Raw genomic sequence first — 15,787 nt, 5'->3', positions numbered from 1 at the left:
TCTTACTATACTTATTAATAATTGTTATTTTATCATTATTATTATTATTGTTATTATTATTATTATTATTGTTGTTATCATTGTTGTTGTCCATCCATCAATTACCACTTATCCTTTTAGGGTTGTTGGTGGAGCTGATATTTAATTTAGTTTTTATTTTAAAGTATTTATTTTACAATATTGCAGTAGTAGTAATAATTGCAGTATTTGTCTGGATCAGTCAGTAGAAAACAGGGACCAGGATGTCATTGGCGCGTGCGCAGTGGGTATATTTTCTAACCTGTTAAGCTACCAGCAGCTAGACAGATGTAAGCTAGCACAGACATAAATTAGACAAAGAAGCCTTGTGGAGAGACTGAGTAAAAAAGAATTTAAAGTCACCGGGGGTGAAAGGAGCGAGTGTGACACAAAGCTATATGCGTTACCCGATATATATGGAAGTATGAAATTGAAAGGTACGCCGCCAACATGTCTTTTTAAACTTTTTGTGAGCATCAGTGCAGAGATTAGCTCCGGCTAGCCGCTAGCCCAAGCTAATAGCCGCCGTTGTTTTCCCACCAGCAGCCCGGGCAGAAATGCGAGGGTTTTTTTTTTTTACGTTAGCTCGTTTGCGTTAGCATCCTGCAACAGGAATCAGTACAGGCCCTTTGTTTTACAATGGGCACTGCGGGTCCACATAGGACATAAACAGTTTAAGTTGTAGCATTGTTAGCTTGTTTGTGTTGCCTTCCGAGGAGTAACGTTGCTAATGTGAGGCTGCCCTGGTTGTACGTGGACAGATTTATTGTGAACAAGCTAGCTCATCAGTGCTAGCCACAGCTGCGGTCTCAGGGCTGAAGTGAAGTTAACATTAATCTTGCTAATGAGAACATGGATGTTAGCTTTAGGGTTAGCTAAATACGCATTGCACACTCAATTGGCAGTTTCGCGGTATCTAATGGTTTCCCCTGATAGATCGTAAAAACGCGTTTCTTTGGTGGAAGTAGCTTCGTGTGTTTTTAGCGAAGTCAAATCGCAATGTATGAATGATGCTTTTGGGAATCGGTGTTGACACTTTGGCTGATGTTCACGCTAACACCGGGCTGTTGCTTTCCAGTGATTTCTATGTGTTGTGTTAAGGATAGTCACATCCGCTCACATCTCGACTAGCATGCAGCGCTAAGCTAGAATGGGGCTGCAAAGCTAAAACAATACGCGATCATTTCATTGTGAACGAATGCAAACGCACTGAATGCCATTCAGATAGCATCACTGCTGCTGCTGCAGTAAAGGCGAGGTACCACGACTCCAAGCTAATGTGCTAGCCAAACAAAGTTGCAGGTGAATCTCGAGTTAGCTAATTCAGCTGAGTGCTCTGTGGGCCTGAGCAATCAGCTACAGACAAGGCTATACGATAAAGCATCAATAATTGATCTAACATTGAACATGGCATTGGTATTAAAAGCCTCCACTACCTGTGCACCCTTGTTATCTGTTACCTGATAACCATAACACTTCTAACGTGACAATCTAAAATGGTTTGCTAGCTCTGTGGTTGTTATTTACACTTGTATAAGTGGGATGTGACAGCTCGGGTTTTATTGTGAGAACTGTGACTTTATTGCCAGATGCTTCTGGAGATCAGGTCCAACGTCGAGGCCTAATGTGTGTTTCTTTATTTCCAGAGTGGAACATGGAGATGGGGCCATGAAGGATCCTGTGATAACTTAGAAAAAACTCCATCATTGTACATTTCAACCAGATTAGAGGTGATTAGAAGCTTTTTTTCAAATTCATATCTCGTGCTGCATGATCTGCTTTTCATATATAACCATCATAGCAAAAGGTGCCAACAGGTTATTGTACTAAACAGCTGTTGAAATTGTCATTGCAAGCAAATATCTGTATGCTGGACATGAGGCCTCTTTGTCCAATGTTTCCTCATTCATCAATAGTACTTTATGTAAAAAAAACTAGAGGAAAACTTGTGTCCAAAATGAATGGCATGAATGATCCAGGTCCAGTCACTTGCACAGGGGTTTGAGTGACACCAGTAGCGCACCTGCCACCTCTCTCTAGTACTTAACGAAAGTTGAAAGTCCCCAATATCATAGAGGGGAGTTTCATATGTAAAATGTATGTATAGAGAAAGCAGATGTCCTTTTTCTATAGTTCCCACTTGCATCGTTTTGAGTGCACATTGTCTCATAGTTTAAATACATTTGGCCTCAACCTGAATATTGGAAATACAGATGATAAGTGAATGAGAGCTCTTATATATACAAAAGAAAAAGCTGGAAATGTGTGGCACATTAATGTATATGTACAGAAGCAGGGGTTCTGAAATCTTTTTAATTAATATTGCCTGACACTCCCACAGAAAACAAGTTAACTTCAGAGAAAAGATATAGGAGAAGAACACTTTTTCCAACAGTGTTATCTTTTTTCTATGTCTTCATGTCATCTTATCTTGGAAACATCTCAGTTTTTTGGGTTCTCGAGTCAAGCAGGAGTATATTTTTTTAAGTAAGGATACAGTTATTTTATATTTGTAGGTTTTCACTTCTGTCCTCATTTGGTAGTTGTCAAACTAAGGGTGTTCCTATCAGGATTTTTGGGGTCGATAGTTTGAAGTAGTATTGGCTGATACCTATCACATATCCCTGTGTATGTGTCTTGGGTGGTCCAAGTGACGATTTGTGGTCGGATTTCTCTTCCCCGTTCTATATACAAATAAACACGACAGAGCTGAATCCTACTCAGAATTTTGTGAGATAGTGTCCATTATAACTGTCAAGTTATTCCTTTGTTTTCAATTCAGTGCCACATTAAACTCCAGAATCAGCCATGTGTGTGTCACATGTTTCAGCTGCGCTGTCAGCAGCTGCTGGAGTGACGCTGTGTAGGATTTTATAACTGATCTATATGAGCAGGACACATTTTAACTTTCTCTGACTGTGTGGAAATCTGATGTTTTCACATCACAGATAGATGACGAAGAAAGGCATTAATACCAGAGAAAGGAGAATTGGTGACCTCTTCGCACAGCGCAGCTTCTGTCCCGCCGGGCTGCGACAGGCTCTCACCCGAGAGTCACACACAGCGGGCCACAGTAGAGGAGGTTATTCAACCTGATCAGACAGACCACGCCTAATAGAATCCCCTGCTCTATATGCAAACAAACATGTATACCCTGTTTCCAAAGATGAAATTTGTTTAAAAAATAAGACGAAATAACCGACACTACTGAACCAACACACTGGGACAAATGCCCACAAACGTTTTTTACACAAAGAAAGAAATAAATTCATGTATAGCGTTTTACAAGAAGGCTAAAATAATTAAGAATTAGTTGTAGACAGTGTTTCATAAAGTTTCTCTCAAAAGTGCACAATTTAAAAGTGAGTCTGGTGATAATACGATCCTTCAATGTGGCCCAGGATGCATTGCTGGCTGTGGTCTGAGCGATCTGATCTCAATTTGAAAGCCTTCTTTGTATCATGTAGCATGATTTATTTATTTAACTATGTTAACAACATATTATAAAATCAAGGAATGAGAAAGTATCATGAATTCAAATTACAACTGTTTATTTTTGGCAGGGCAACTTTTGTTTAACCTTCCTGTGGAATCAATAAAATACTGCATATGTGTAAATCAAAACAGAGGAGAAGAGAAGTAAGATGCCTCACTCGTTGGCTATTTCCACCATCAGCTCTGAGAAAAAAAACTTAAAAGTAGTCATCAAATAACTAGAATACAAAAGTATTTACTGAAAGAAATGATGAATGAGCCATCTGAATTCCTTCTGATCTCTGTTGAGAGTTGCACTTCCTGAGTGACAGCTGTTTGTTGTTTGTTTTGCCTGATCTGATCGGCTCCTCTGATCGGCGTTTATAGAGATCACCGATCAAACTAATTAGAGGGATTGGCTGATGCCGATACCCTTTGAGATGGATTTATTGAATCATTGATATAGTTTCAGAGACTGACTTAAATTTCACTTTGTGTGAAAGATGAAATGAAATGTGCTGACACTCTAAAAGGGAATTTAAAAACACTTATGTAAACAAGTGTCTTTGTGAACATTCCAGTTTTTGTTTTGGCTTCGGTGTAAATCTGTCATATCACTCTCCCTGGTTAAGTGAATGAAATTGGCATGTTTGGGTTTGAGAAATGTCGCTTATGTGACTTAAAACAATGTGCCACATTTGCTTTGATCACCATTATCCCCAGAGACGTGCCGGCCAAATCCGTGAATCATGCTGTTTAGTAACTACCCAATTCACCTCACCAGTGAGTCAACAGCGTGACATGAGACGGTTGTTTTTCCACTGTGTTTCCAGTGGAATGATTTTGGCTGCAATCCCTGTGTCCTCCTTCCATTTGCGTATTTACAAAATGAGTCAGACCATCACCACACTTGGATCATAGAGGCTATACTCAATACAAATGGAGAATATATTCAGGTTAAGAGAGAGTCTATGCACATGATAACACAAGTGTAACAAAATGTCTCTCAGGTCTCACAGTGAACTTGTGAGTAGTCCAAATTTCTGCCAGGTTTTTCCACTACAATTATAAAACTTGGGCACATTTTCAAGCAACCAAATGAATAGAAAAAAATCTGCTGAGAGTTTTCTACTGATCCGAAGAGAAAGGATGTTGTATTGGTCCAATATTGTTTATCTAAAAGTTAGAGTTTGGAAAGTGAAGGTTTTCTTTACTTTCAGGATTAGACAGACAGCTTTAGTGTCAGTACAGTGATTAGAAGACTGTTTTAATTGGTGAAGTTCCAGGTCCAAGTTAAGACTGAACTAGAAATTTTGTTTTTAGCATCAATTGTAAAAAAAATCATCAGTTTTTGCCCCACTTGAGGATTTCAGTGTTGATCTGCTCGTCCTTTTCATCCTCGTTCCACCTTTTTGAAACAGTTTCAGTCTCATTGTAGTGTGGTTCCTTTTTGATTGCCTTTCAAAAGTTTCAAGTGTAACACGATATTGATTGATTTGAACCCCAGACTGCCCCGCTCCCTTGTATGCAATATGTCATTTGATAGGTTGACTCTTTTTTTTTTTTTTTTTTTGCTTGTTCTTGTTTCACATTTACTTCTTTGGCTGATGTGGAGAATAGCTGTGAGGATGTGCATTTATGTGGCCACATAGATGGGAGTGGCAAATCTCCCATCAAATACATTGTACATTTCCTGAAGTGATGTCAGTATAATGCACCATTTTATGTCTCGCATTGACAATGAACTACACTGAACTGCATTTGGTTTGTTTTACTTTGCAGGCTTATTCTGTCCAAGCATTTCCAGTCATCCTTGACAGAGAGTGAATTTATCTTATCACTAAAACTCATGCTTTTGATTTGTGCAAAAATAATGACCCTTATTTGCTTTCTTGGAATGAACAGTGCTTTCAGGACGCGAGTGAGTGGTACTCCAAAGCCGGCGATGTCACGGGTTCCCACCCCTCCTCCTCCTGGGGAGATGTCAAGTGGACCTGTGGCAGAAAGCTGGTGTTACACACAGGTAGGGGCACAATGTAAATCACTGTATAATGTTATGTACACAAATGTAACATACTACAGGTATAGGTTTTATCAGTCTTAAATCATTTAATAGTGCTGGGAAAGCCCTGAGTGCTGCTGGTTCCTTCCTAACTCATACACCTATTTTTATTTCCCCCTCTTTATTTGACAGGTCTGATGTTCTGATGTTGAGTTACTGATAATATTAACAATGAGTCTGTTCTGTTCAAGTGTAACTCACACAAGATGGTGTGAAAGTGAGTCAGCATGAACAATAACATTAGCTAAATGGAATTCAGCCATTGTTTATTTTACTCTTTATGCCTGTGTTTTCTCACTGTGGCAGAAGAAACTATGTTGGTAAAATTCAAAGTATTGTAATCTAGGGTGGAAGTTAAGTTACAGCGTCTTAAATCATACCTGTTACAAGCTGTTTCCAGACATGATCTCTCCGCATGTAGAAGGCAGGACACAATGTGTAAATACTGCTGCGGAAACCACATAATTGTTTACAGCACATCAACACTAGTGTTTGCCCTTATCTTATTCAAAAGCTTACAAATGTCATTGTCTTTCTAAGTTGATATCTTCAGAATCTTCTATGTGTATGGCAACTCTATTTGTATTGTTTTAGTTGTTTTCTTCTTTTTTTTTCCTGTCTGTTGCATGTTAGACACGCCCACTCGCTCGCTGTGAACTTTCGGAATATTTTACAGCTCTATCCTCACAAGGGCTCACTCAGACATTTTCAGGACATTTTATAATGGGACTATCAGTTCCGGAGAATGTCCGCAGCAACCGACTCTGATATTTGCGTTCTCACATACAGCCCCTCCGGATAATTTCAGAAGCATGTCTGTAACCTCTGTCTTGACAAACTAAAATGCTTCTGATGTATTTTCAAAATGAAACAAAGCTTTTGTCTGGTCTGACGGTTCTGTGTGTTTCTTTTTCTTCCAAGGTCAAAGTTGTGAAGTTTTCCTACATGTGGACCATAAACAACTTTAGTTTTTGCAGAGAAGAAATGGGCGAAGTCTTGAAGAGCTCAACCTTCTCTTCTGGTCCTAATGACAAAATGAAATGGTTCGTACTCAATTTATACGTCTCACTGGAGTTTTATTTATTTGCAGAATTTCTGTGGCTAACAAGTGAATAAACAGACTTTCAGGATTTTTGGAATTTCAAGTCAATACTTGAATGAATTTTTGATTTATTTAAAATGAGCAATTCTTTATCCCTGAATTTCACCAAACACAAATATGACCTTTGAAAAGATAGTTACAGTTCCTCAAAACAAGAGAACGTTACTCCTCAAGTTTCGTCACAGTGCTATTTTGACAAAAAGTGTACTATTGTGCAGTGGCGTCTCTTTATTTTCCAGGTGTCTGCGAGTCAACCCAAAGGGACTTGATGATGAAAGCAAAGACTATCTGTCACTGTATTTACTTCTTGTTAGTTGTCCAAAAAGTGAAGTCAGAGCAAAGTTCAAGTTTTCTTTGTTGAACGCTAAAAGAGAGGAGACAAAAGCAATGGGTGAGTACAAGCCATCAGAAATGTCACCACATCAACTTACTCTGTATATTTGTTGTTCTTTTAATCTCATTTTTATTAACTTGATAACTCACAGGCAAATAAGACTTGGCGTTATTTTGTTCTGTTGTTACAGAAAGCCAAAGAGCATACAGATTTGTCCAAGGTAAAGACTGGGGCTTCAAAAAATTTATAAGGAGAGATTTCCTCCTGGATGAAGCCAATGGACTCTTACCAGATGACAAGCTCACCCTCTTCTGTGAGGTAATTATTATGGTGTTGCTTTGCTTTTGACACAGAGCCACGCTTTCCTCACTTGTACCTGTGATGACCCCGTCAACGTGGAACTTTTACACAAATGTATTTTTGACATGGAAATGGGACTCTTTTTGCCCCGTTGACTTGGTGACAAATTTTAGAAGATGTTTGATCGGGGAGGTGATCATTCAAATTCGCTCTCTTATTTGAATGTGGCAATCTCTCAATTCTTGGAACAAAAGTACCATCTTATAAATGCTGTTTTATTTATATATATATATATATATATATATATATATATATATATATATATATATATATATATATATATATATATATATATAAAAAATGTAATAGAAATCAAGATACATTATTAGTAAATTGTCTGCAGTGTCAAGGATAAGGTTTTGATTAGTGGAATGTAACGGGACAGAAGGCCTATGAATTAGCTTGTAGCCTCTTGGGCTACAAGCTAATTCATTCAAACGTTGTTGGTAAATTTCATATTCAAATTAGCCCGTTAGAATTCAAAACTACATTACAGAAGCTCATAGGCTGTCTGAGGTAGTTTGCCTCATGATTAAGGGTGCTTACTATCAGCTCGACCTGTTGTGTGCCCTCTTAACCAATCAGAAAAGCCAGTTTGTTGCCTTGTGATGTTGTTTTGCTATGAAAAGGGAGGATGCTAGCATGCACAGCCATCCTGAGTGGACAATAGGACACTAAAGTTTGTAGAAGCGGTGTGTGGAAGTATTTTGGGTTTTATACCGTAGATGGAAAAGTCACAAAGATAAGGTTGTATGTCGACTTGGCACAAAGCTGCAGGCTTGGTTACAATTTTTATGGCCGATAATCAAAATCTCTTTTCAGAAAATGAATGAGATTTTTACTTCCGTAACCGTGCTGCTGGAAAGTTTGACATAATCAAAATAACATGTTTCTTTTCATTGAAGCTCGTCCATTTGAATGTTTCTGTTTAACTTCTTTTCATTATCGTGAACCAGTATAATGTTACTAAGTGGCTATTGTGTTGTGCTTGGCTGAATCTTTGGCATCAAAACTAGATCATTGTTATGCTGAAGCATTTAAACACCTGGTGTTGCCTGAAGTCAATCAAGGCTCGAGTCCTTTGCTTCCTGTCATTGTGCATTTCCACCGGAGCTTTGATACTATTAAACTAAAAACCTTCTGATGGCATTTACTTCAAATTGTATTAATCTTAGGAAGTGAAATGCTTCCTCCTCCTCTACCCATCATTAACAATGATGCTTGTTCTGGAAATAATTGAATTCAGTGTGTCAAGAAGAATAAACGTCTCCTAGATTGTTTTTTGTGGGACAAGTTAAATGAAGTTTCAATGAATTTTGATGAAAATGCAATTGGCTGTATACTGTGTGCGCCAAAGAGCAGTTCCAGAAAGATTTGACAATTTCTGGGAAACCGGTGCCTGGGAAAAACAAATGACATTCAAATTAAAGACAAAATGCCATTTTCACAGAGCAGAGTTAATTAATTTTGGTTTCAAGTGGTTCACAAACAAGAATTCCTCCCACTGCAGGTCCATTGAACGTATTCTTTAAAAGGAGCAAATTAAAACTAAAAGATTTTCCTTCAATGCAGAAAGTGCGCAGATGTGTTTTCTGGTGAATTTATTAGACGGTTAAGTCTTGATGAGGCTGCTTTAGTGTGTCGTTCACACTGTGTTGTTTCTTATGCACAGGTCAGCGTTGTCCAGGACTCTGTTAACATTTCGGGCCAGTCCAACATGAACATGCTGAAGGTACCGGAGTGCCAGCTGTCAGACGACCTAGGGAATCTATGGGAGTGTTCGCGCTTCACAGACTGCAGCCTTTATGTGGGAGGGCAGGAGTTCAAAGCCCACAAATCCATCCTCGCAGGTAATAATAATAATAATAATAATAATAACTTTATTTGTATAGCACTTATCTAAACAAGGTTACAAAGTGCTTCACAAAAATAATATCCATGGCAAAAAGAAGAATGAAGTATAATAAAAGGTATTCAGTTCAGTTCAATTTCAAGGGCCAAATCATTTGTGGTTTATAAACTTGAGTGTCCATGTTGGTGTTTCTATGTTGGGTGAACAAAATGTTAACTGAAGGCACGACTGGCTGAACATAAACCTGCAATAAGAAGTGACAACCTTCAACACCCCATGGCACTTCATTACAAGGAAGCTAACCATGGTAATTGTACGCTAAAGATATCAGGCATAGACTTTGTAGAAGAAGTATTTCAAAACAGGAATCGCTACGGATATATATATATATATATATATATACATTGAAAGCTTCACAACACCCAGGTTTAAATGGGGATACCTAAATATTTTAGGTATCTGAATATTTAGATGTTGTGTATGTTATTATTTATTTGCATATAATCTGTCATGGGACCAGTCTGGCCTGATCACGTGACTAGTAGATATGAAGAAGCCCTAGCAAGGCCATTTTCTACTTGGCCCGATAATGGTCCTAATGGCTTAAATGTATAGGCCTGTTTTTACTATTGATACGATTCAATAACCTTGAGATATTAAAAGCTTTTTAACCCTCCACCTTCCTGAGTGACTCAGATTCCTTCAACATGCCTGAAACTTTTGAAATCCCCAAAATGAAGAGCACCAGTAGTACAAGAAAAACTAAAATATAAAAATCTTATCAAGACAGAGGCATCCAAACTGGCTCCAACAGGACACGTCCATGTCTCTTCTTAATGGCCTCACGGCAAGAGACATAATCACCTTGAAAGGCTGTAGACAGTCTGAATTTCTGGCTTGATTTGTAACGGCCTAGTTCTGCAGTTGGAGCTAATCCACCCCACTACCCCTGCTTGGCCCGGCTTGATCCAGATGATTGTAGGATCCAGAAGATTGAGAGGCTGCCTCTCCTCTCCAGCTTGTCTCCATTAGACATGCGGGCAACTGAAATGGTCAAGGATAAACGCTGACAAAGTGGCCACTCGACAGATTTTAAAGCCCTAATCCTGAAATAGTTCATGTTTTTGTGCCTTTCTTTCAATGAGATAGTCGTGTCGTTTTATATAATGTTTCATCAAAGCTGCTGTTGACAAGGTATGACATTTATGAGTGTCCTTTTTTTTTTTTACAGCGAGGTCTCCTGTCTTTAATGCTATGTTTGAACATGAAATGGAAGAAAGTAAAAAGGTAAGAACTTCTTATAATTGTTCCTTTTATATTTCATTTATCTCTATAGCACAATGCCACACAGATCATGTTTTAATGAATATCATACAAACTCAGTCGTAATGAAATTCATCATCTTCATTCATTGATGTATTATCAGTTTCTAGGCTCTTGTGAAAAGTCAAGTAACCCTTTGTCTTAACTGCAGAACCGTGTTGACATCAGTGACGTGGATCCAGATGTCTTTAAGGAAATGATGGGCTTCATCTATACAGGAAAGGCCCCAAACCTGGAGAAGATGGCAGACAATTTGCTGGCAGCTGCAGATAAAGTAAGTACCAAGACATTTAAACCTAAGTTCATAGTGTTTCTAAATATCTACCAGCCACTTAAAAGAAAACAGCTAAGCAGTTTCCTTTTTTCATTCCTCGGTTTTGTGTTATATTGTGATACATTCGGTGTGAAGTAAGACCTCAGCTGGTTTTTATACGCAGATGTTGGATTGGGGGGGGGGGGGGTCTTTGTCCAACCATCTCTTCATTTTCTGAAACAAACAGTGAAACATTGTACACCTCAAATGTATATATTTATCAATGTCCGAGGAATTATGCTTTAATCCCTTTATTTAAACGATATGTCTTCCCCTGCCTACATCATACTGCTTTCACTACTTTTGATTGACACCATGTTCAGACAGCACGGCTCTCAACTGTGTTTTAAACTAGTTGGTAACCAACTAGTGATGTCAATGTACAGCACTCATACACAACTCTTATCAAAACAGTTGGTCTGAGTTTCATGTGAAATTAGTTTTCAGTTGCATATTAGATTTTTTTTCTATTAAATGATGTCAAGTTTGTATTAATATATGTAACAGTAATGATATAGTCGTGGACGGTCATGCACTTAGTAGTTTGTTAGTTTATATCTAATTTGACTCATTTCACTCTTGCATGTAAAATATCAACCTGTTACATTGAGTACAGCATTTCAGTGAATACTATCAACAGTATAATGTATTCAACTTCTGCAGCCACCGTTAGACAAGTGCTAATTCAAGTTAGTAGAAGTTAATGAGGATGAAGTCAGTGATTTTTTTTATCTGTATGCATGCGACAATAATTAAAAAGGCTTCTATTATCTTGGTAATGAAAACATATATAGTTTATGAATATAGTCAAGGTATTATGTTATAAAATATCGTATGGATAAATTCCCAGAGGTGAATGTCAAGTATTAGACTTGATTCGTTGTGCAGACCCTTATTTATTTATTTTATTTTTTAAATGTGATGTTATGATGTCAGTGGATGTACATATTATGTCGCAGTTGTTGTATTTTATAATCCCTGCACCTTTTATAGCTGTGAAACAATATTTCACCTCTTTGAGGGTAATTGTATGATGAACTTAAATGTAGTAGAAAACCAGAATACTGGGCAACAACCTTGATTCTCCCTCCACATCACTAAATGTACACCATGTGGTGAAACTGTGTACCTCTGGTTTTGTGACATTGCAGTGTAGGTTACATGAGCCTGCTCCTTGGGCATTTTGAACCCTGGTCATTTTCTCCCCTATTTTTAGTCAAGGCATAATTATAAAAAATAAAAAATAAAAAATAAAAAAAACAGATTGCATATGTAGTTTTTATTTATACTGAGAAGTAGTTGAGACAAACCCTCAAACCGTGGGTTAGGGTTAGGATTACTGAATCCAGGATGTAACCGCTGCTTTTTGTGTACCCCCCCTCACCCGCCACCCCCAGTACGCTTTGGAGCGTTTAAAGGTCATGTGCGAAGAGGCCTTGTGCAACAGCCTTTCAGTGGAGAATGTGGCCGACACCCTCATCCTAGCAGACTTGCACAGTGCCGAGCAGCTCAAAGCACAAGCCATAGATTTTATCAACAGGCAAGTATCGCAGAAAAAAAAACAAACCTCCAATGATAAATTCCTGCTGCCATTTCTGTTTACCAGCCCTGAATGCTTACCTTTTTATCTCCTTGCCATAGGTGCAGTGTCCTGAGACAGCTGGGCTGTAAAGATGGAAAGAACTGGAATAGCAAGTATGTAATTAGCTGATATATGTGACACAAGATTAATAACACACTCTTATCTCTTCCGCCAAGCAGATGCATTAGAATTCATTGTTTTAGCCCAGGCAGACAGAGTGCTATTTGCCTTTTCAGTTTGAAGCGCCATATCTTTGTATCCAAGTTATTAATAGACTCATACCTGCATAAACTGTGGAAATGGAATATTTGTCGAATTTTAAACAGAAAGGCGGTGGTCGCTACGGGAAGCTTTTCTTTCAGATGATGTAGTGTGTTATTACAGGACACCTTGAAATGTTTAACTTGCATCCGTCTCGGTTGTGTTCACCGCGCGGAGACGTTCTAATCCTGCATTCATTTCAACCTATGCACATTCATAAAGCACTAATGGCCCTTTTCAAGTTTCGCCGTGCAACTCGCAAATCAAGTCCTCCTTATTGGCGCTGTCATTACGATCTCATTTATGTTTATTGATTTTTAATGTGCACATTCGTACGTCTGAGTGTTAACTTCATTTTCCCTGTGCTTACAGTCATGCTACAGATATAATGGAGACTGCAGGCTGGAAGTCAATGATCCAGTCCCATCCTCACTTGGTTGCAGAGGCCTTTCGCGCCCTGGCTTCAGCACAGTGCCCACCCTTTGGTCTTCCCAGGAAGCGTCTAAAACAGTCCTGACTGCCTGACTGTGCCCCAGAACTTTACTGGAGGTGTGAAGCATGGGTTTATAAAGGAAGGACTAGCGAGGGTGCCACTCTTATTTCCACCAAAATTGAACACACTTGAAAAAAAGAAGAGTGGAGCTTTCTGGCCAGGAATGTGGGGAGGCTGGCACGTTGGACGACTGACATCAATGGATTGAGGGAAAAGAGCGGTTCGATCAGTGTTGCTTGCTTGCTTTGCTTCCCCAGCTGAACTTTGTTCGGCGCGGGTAACAAGTCAAGCCGTCTGCTACTGTTTTTTTTCCTGTAATTTTGAAAATGGCCTTAATATATCTGCCATTGCTCTGGAGCTGCTCTAGAGTACTTTGTCTATTTTACTCTGTGCCTGCCTTGTCACAAAGACCAGGCCTCCTCCAGGTTGCACTAGTTCCCGTGAATAGTCATTTTGATATGGAGTTCTATAGGAACGTAACAAAGGTTTAACTAAATGGGAAATATTATATATATTTGTAATGTTTAGCCCGTTTTGTGACTAGACATTAAAAAGCATGAACACTTTCAGTGCAAGGTCAGTTCTTTACACTTTTTAAAAGATGTGTATGCCCCATATTGATGGCACCATTTCTATGTAAATGACAGTTGAACCATCTTCAGAAGACCAGTGTACAAGAAAGTCTGTTCTATTGCATATTTGTGGGGAAAAAAGTAATCTGCCATTATGAAGACCCAGTGTCAATCCTAATAATTCATGTGAGACAGGAACGTGTCTGTACCTTGGCCCTAATATATTAAAACATTGGAAGTATATGGAAGTATTTACTCAGTCTCCCATTTGAATGGCATATTCCAGATCATACGTCTGTGAACCGTTATAGATTAAATTTTTAAGAATTTCTTTCCTTAATATTGCCAACTTGCAAATATATATTCTCAATATATTGTGGTTAACTCAAAGTGGAAAGACTAATGCATGGTCATGTTATTGTCAGAAAGTGTCCAATTTTGTTTTTAACAATTTATTTTCTGCAACTATCTGACATATTTCAGCAGAATTAAATGAATTGAGTATGTGCAAAAATTTCCTCTAACATGCTTGGGTATTTTGTAGGATGCTGAGCATCACTTCTACTGGCAATGTTATTGTGTTTGAATGGGGGGGTTGTCATGTTTATTCAGTCCGTCTTGTATGTAGCGTGGTGTGACAGACACTTCAGAGGATTTTGTAAATTAAAAGAGTAGCATCATTTTTACATGATATTACTCATCATTCAGCGTCGTGTTGAGATGTTGAAACTACTTTTTATTTGGAAGCAAAAAAGATGAAGTTGTTGTCTGCAAGGATGCCTGCATTAACCCATTAAAACATTTTCCAGCAGTCTGAAGAGACCTGAAGCTTGTTTATTTAGTTTTCAACAGGAGGTTGTTGAACTCGATGTGACAAGAGACGCGAGTACGAGAGAGGGTGCTTATTATCCACATGGTCTCATTTTAATGACCATATTAATGGATGTGGATGTCAGGCAGACATTGTTTTTTTCTTCTTTTTGTCCTCCACTGGATTTAAATAGGATTGGGAAAACACCAGCGCAGTGATAATCAAAAGAAAATGTGCTTAAACCGCATTAGCAGCCGCGTGTTCGGTGTTGAACCTTTATCCCGACACACTTGTTTTATGTGTGAACGCTCGGCACAAGCTCTAATTAAAGTGAACATGAGGCACCTCTTTCCGTGCTGGAACAGAGATGTCTTCATCAGCAGCTCGCTGATCCCCCGTCCGCCTCTCTCGGCACAGATCCTAGCAAAATACCTGATACCATCTCTTCTTCGGGACGCCTCTCCATCCTTCCTCAACCAAGTGTAGCACTTGAAAGCCGAGCCGCCTGCAGTGGCACCATCAAAACTGCATTTGGATTTGTAGGAAGCAGGATTGCTAAGCTAAAGACAATGGGTTTGGTAGAAAGATGTTGTGAATGTGTGTCTGATGTGTCTAAATAACAAAATGAAACTGCAGTGTTGACTTTACATAGAGAAGTGACTATGGTCCTCCCTGCATCCAAGGAAAATGATATTAGCCACTTGTTTTTACTGAGCTTTAATCTATTAAGTAAATTACCTTTTATTTCCCATGATGCATTTTGACATGAGGTGAAATTTAATTTTGCTTTTCTTTTGTCTTTCCAATGATTTTTCCCTTTTTTATTGTTGCCTCTCAAACCAGTTTCAGCAACCAAGCCTGTAACTGACCACTGGTGATGAATTGTAGCTCTGCATATGTAAATCACTGCTGTTAATTGTCGGATCAATTTGACATGGGTAATTACCTAACGGATAGAAAGTCATTTATTATCTGATTGTCTAATAATTACTAATATCACCACTGGAAAATCAGGGAAATTGAAATGTATGTGAACATTCCTCTTAGCTTTCGAAGGATTTAGATGCGGCGGCAGGAGAGCCTGGTGTGACTTGATGCCTTAAGGAGTGGGCGCCTCACCCTGATCAGATAAGAGTAATGGAAGGGAATGAAAAGACCCCTGTCCCCGATGGCTGCAGAAAAATGGATGTGCTCCCTGAGGTGTACCTCTGGTATCATCCACGCCTGTGG

At 38.8% G+C, this 15,787-nt stretch overlaps 1 protein-coding gene across 3 annotated transcripts; it reads left to right on the top strand.

Annotated features, from left to right (window-relative positions):
• The first annotated feature begins 255 nt into the window (after nt 1–255).
• spopla (speckle type BTB/POZ protein like a) lies at nt 256–14,563 on the top strand. Of its 3 annotated transcripts, none has more exons than XM_034573230.1 (12): nt 256–455; nt 1,665–1,748; nt 5,398–5,515; nt 6,476–6,597; nt 6,896–7,047; nt 7,181–7,308; nt 9,023–9,200; nt 10,434–10,489; nt 10,677–10,799; nt 12,236–12,378; nt 12,480–12,533; nt 13,054–14,555. In XM_034573230.1, the coding sequence occupies exons 3-12, from the start codon at nt 5,438–5,440 to the stop codon at nt 13,196–13,198; spliced, it is 1,179 nt and encodes a 392-aa protein (XP_034429121.1). In that variant the 5' UTR covers nt 256–455; nt 1,665–1,748; nt 5,398–5,437; the 3' UTR covers nt 13,199–14,555. The 3 variants fall into 3 exon arrangements, with proteins under 3 accessions (XP_034429121.1, XP_034429119.1, XP_034429120.1); XM_034573228.1 differs by having other exon boundaries at nt 269–455; nt 6,875–7,047; nt 13,054–14,554; XM_034573229.1 differs by lacking the exon at nt 256–455 and adding an exon at nt 586–1,320 and having other exon boundaries at nt 6,875–7,047; nt 13,054–14,563.
• The last annotated feature ends 1,224 nt before the right edge of the window (nt 14,564–15,787 follow it).

Source organism: Hippoglossus hippoglossus, chromosome 21 (genome assembly GCF_009819705.1).
Source record: "Hippoglossus hippoglossus isolate fHipHip1 chromosome 21, fHipHip1.pri, whole genome shotgun sequence".
In the NCBI taxonomy this organism is placed as follows: Eukaryota; Metazoa; Chordata; class Actinopteri; order Pleuronectiformes; family Pleuronectidae; genus Hippoglossus; species Hippoglossus hippoglossus.
Note: the sequence above shows the minus strand (reverse complement) of the source record. Positions and strands in the feature narration are given on the sequence as shown.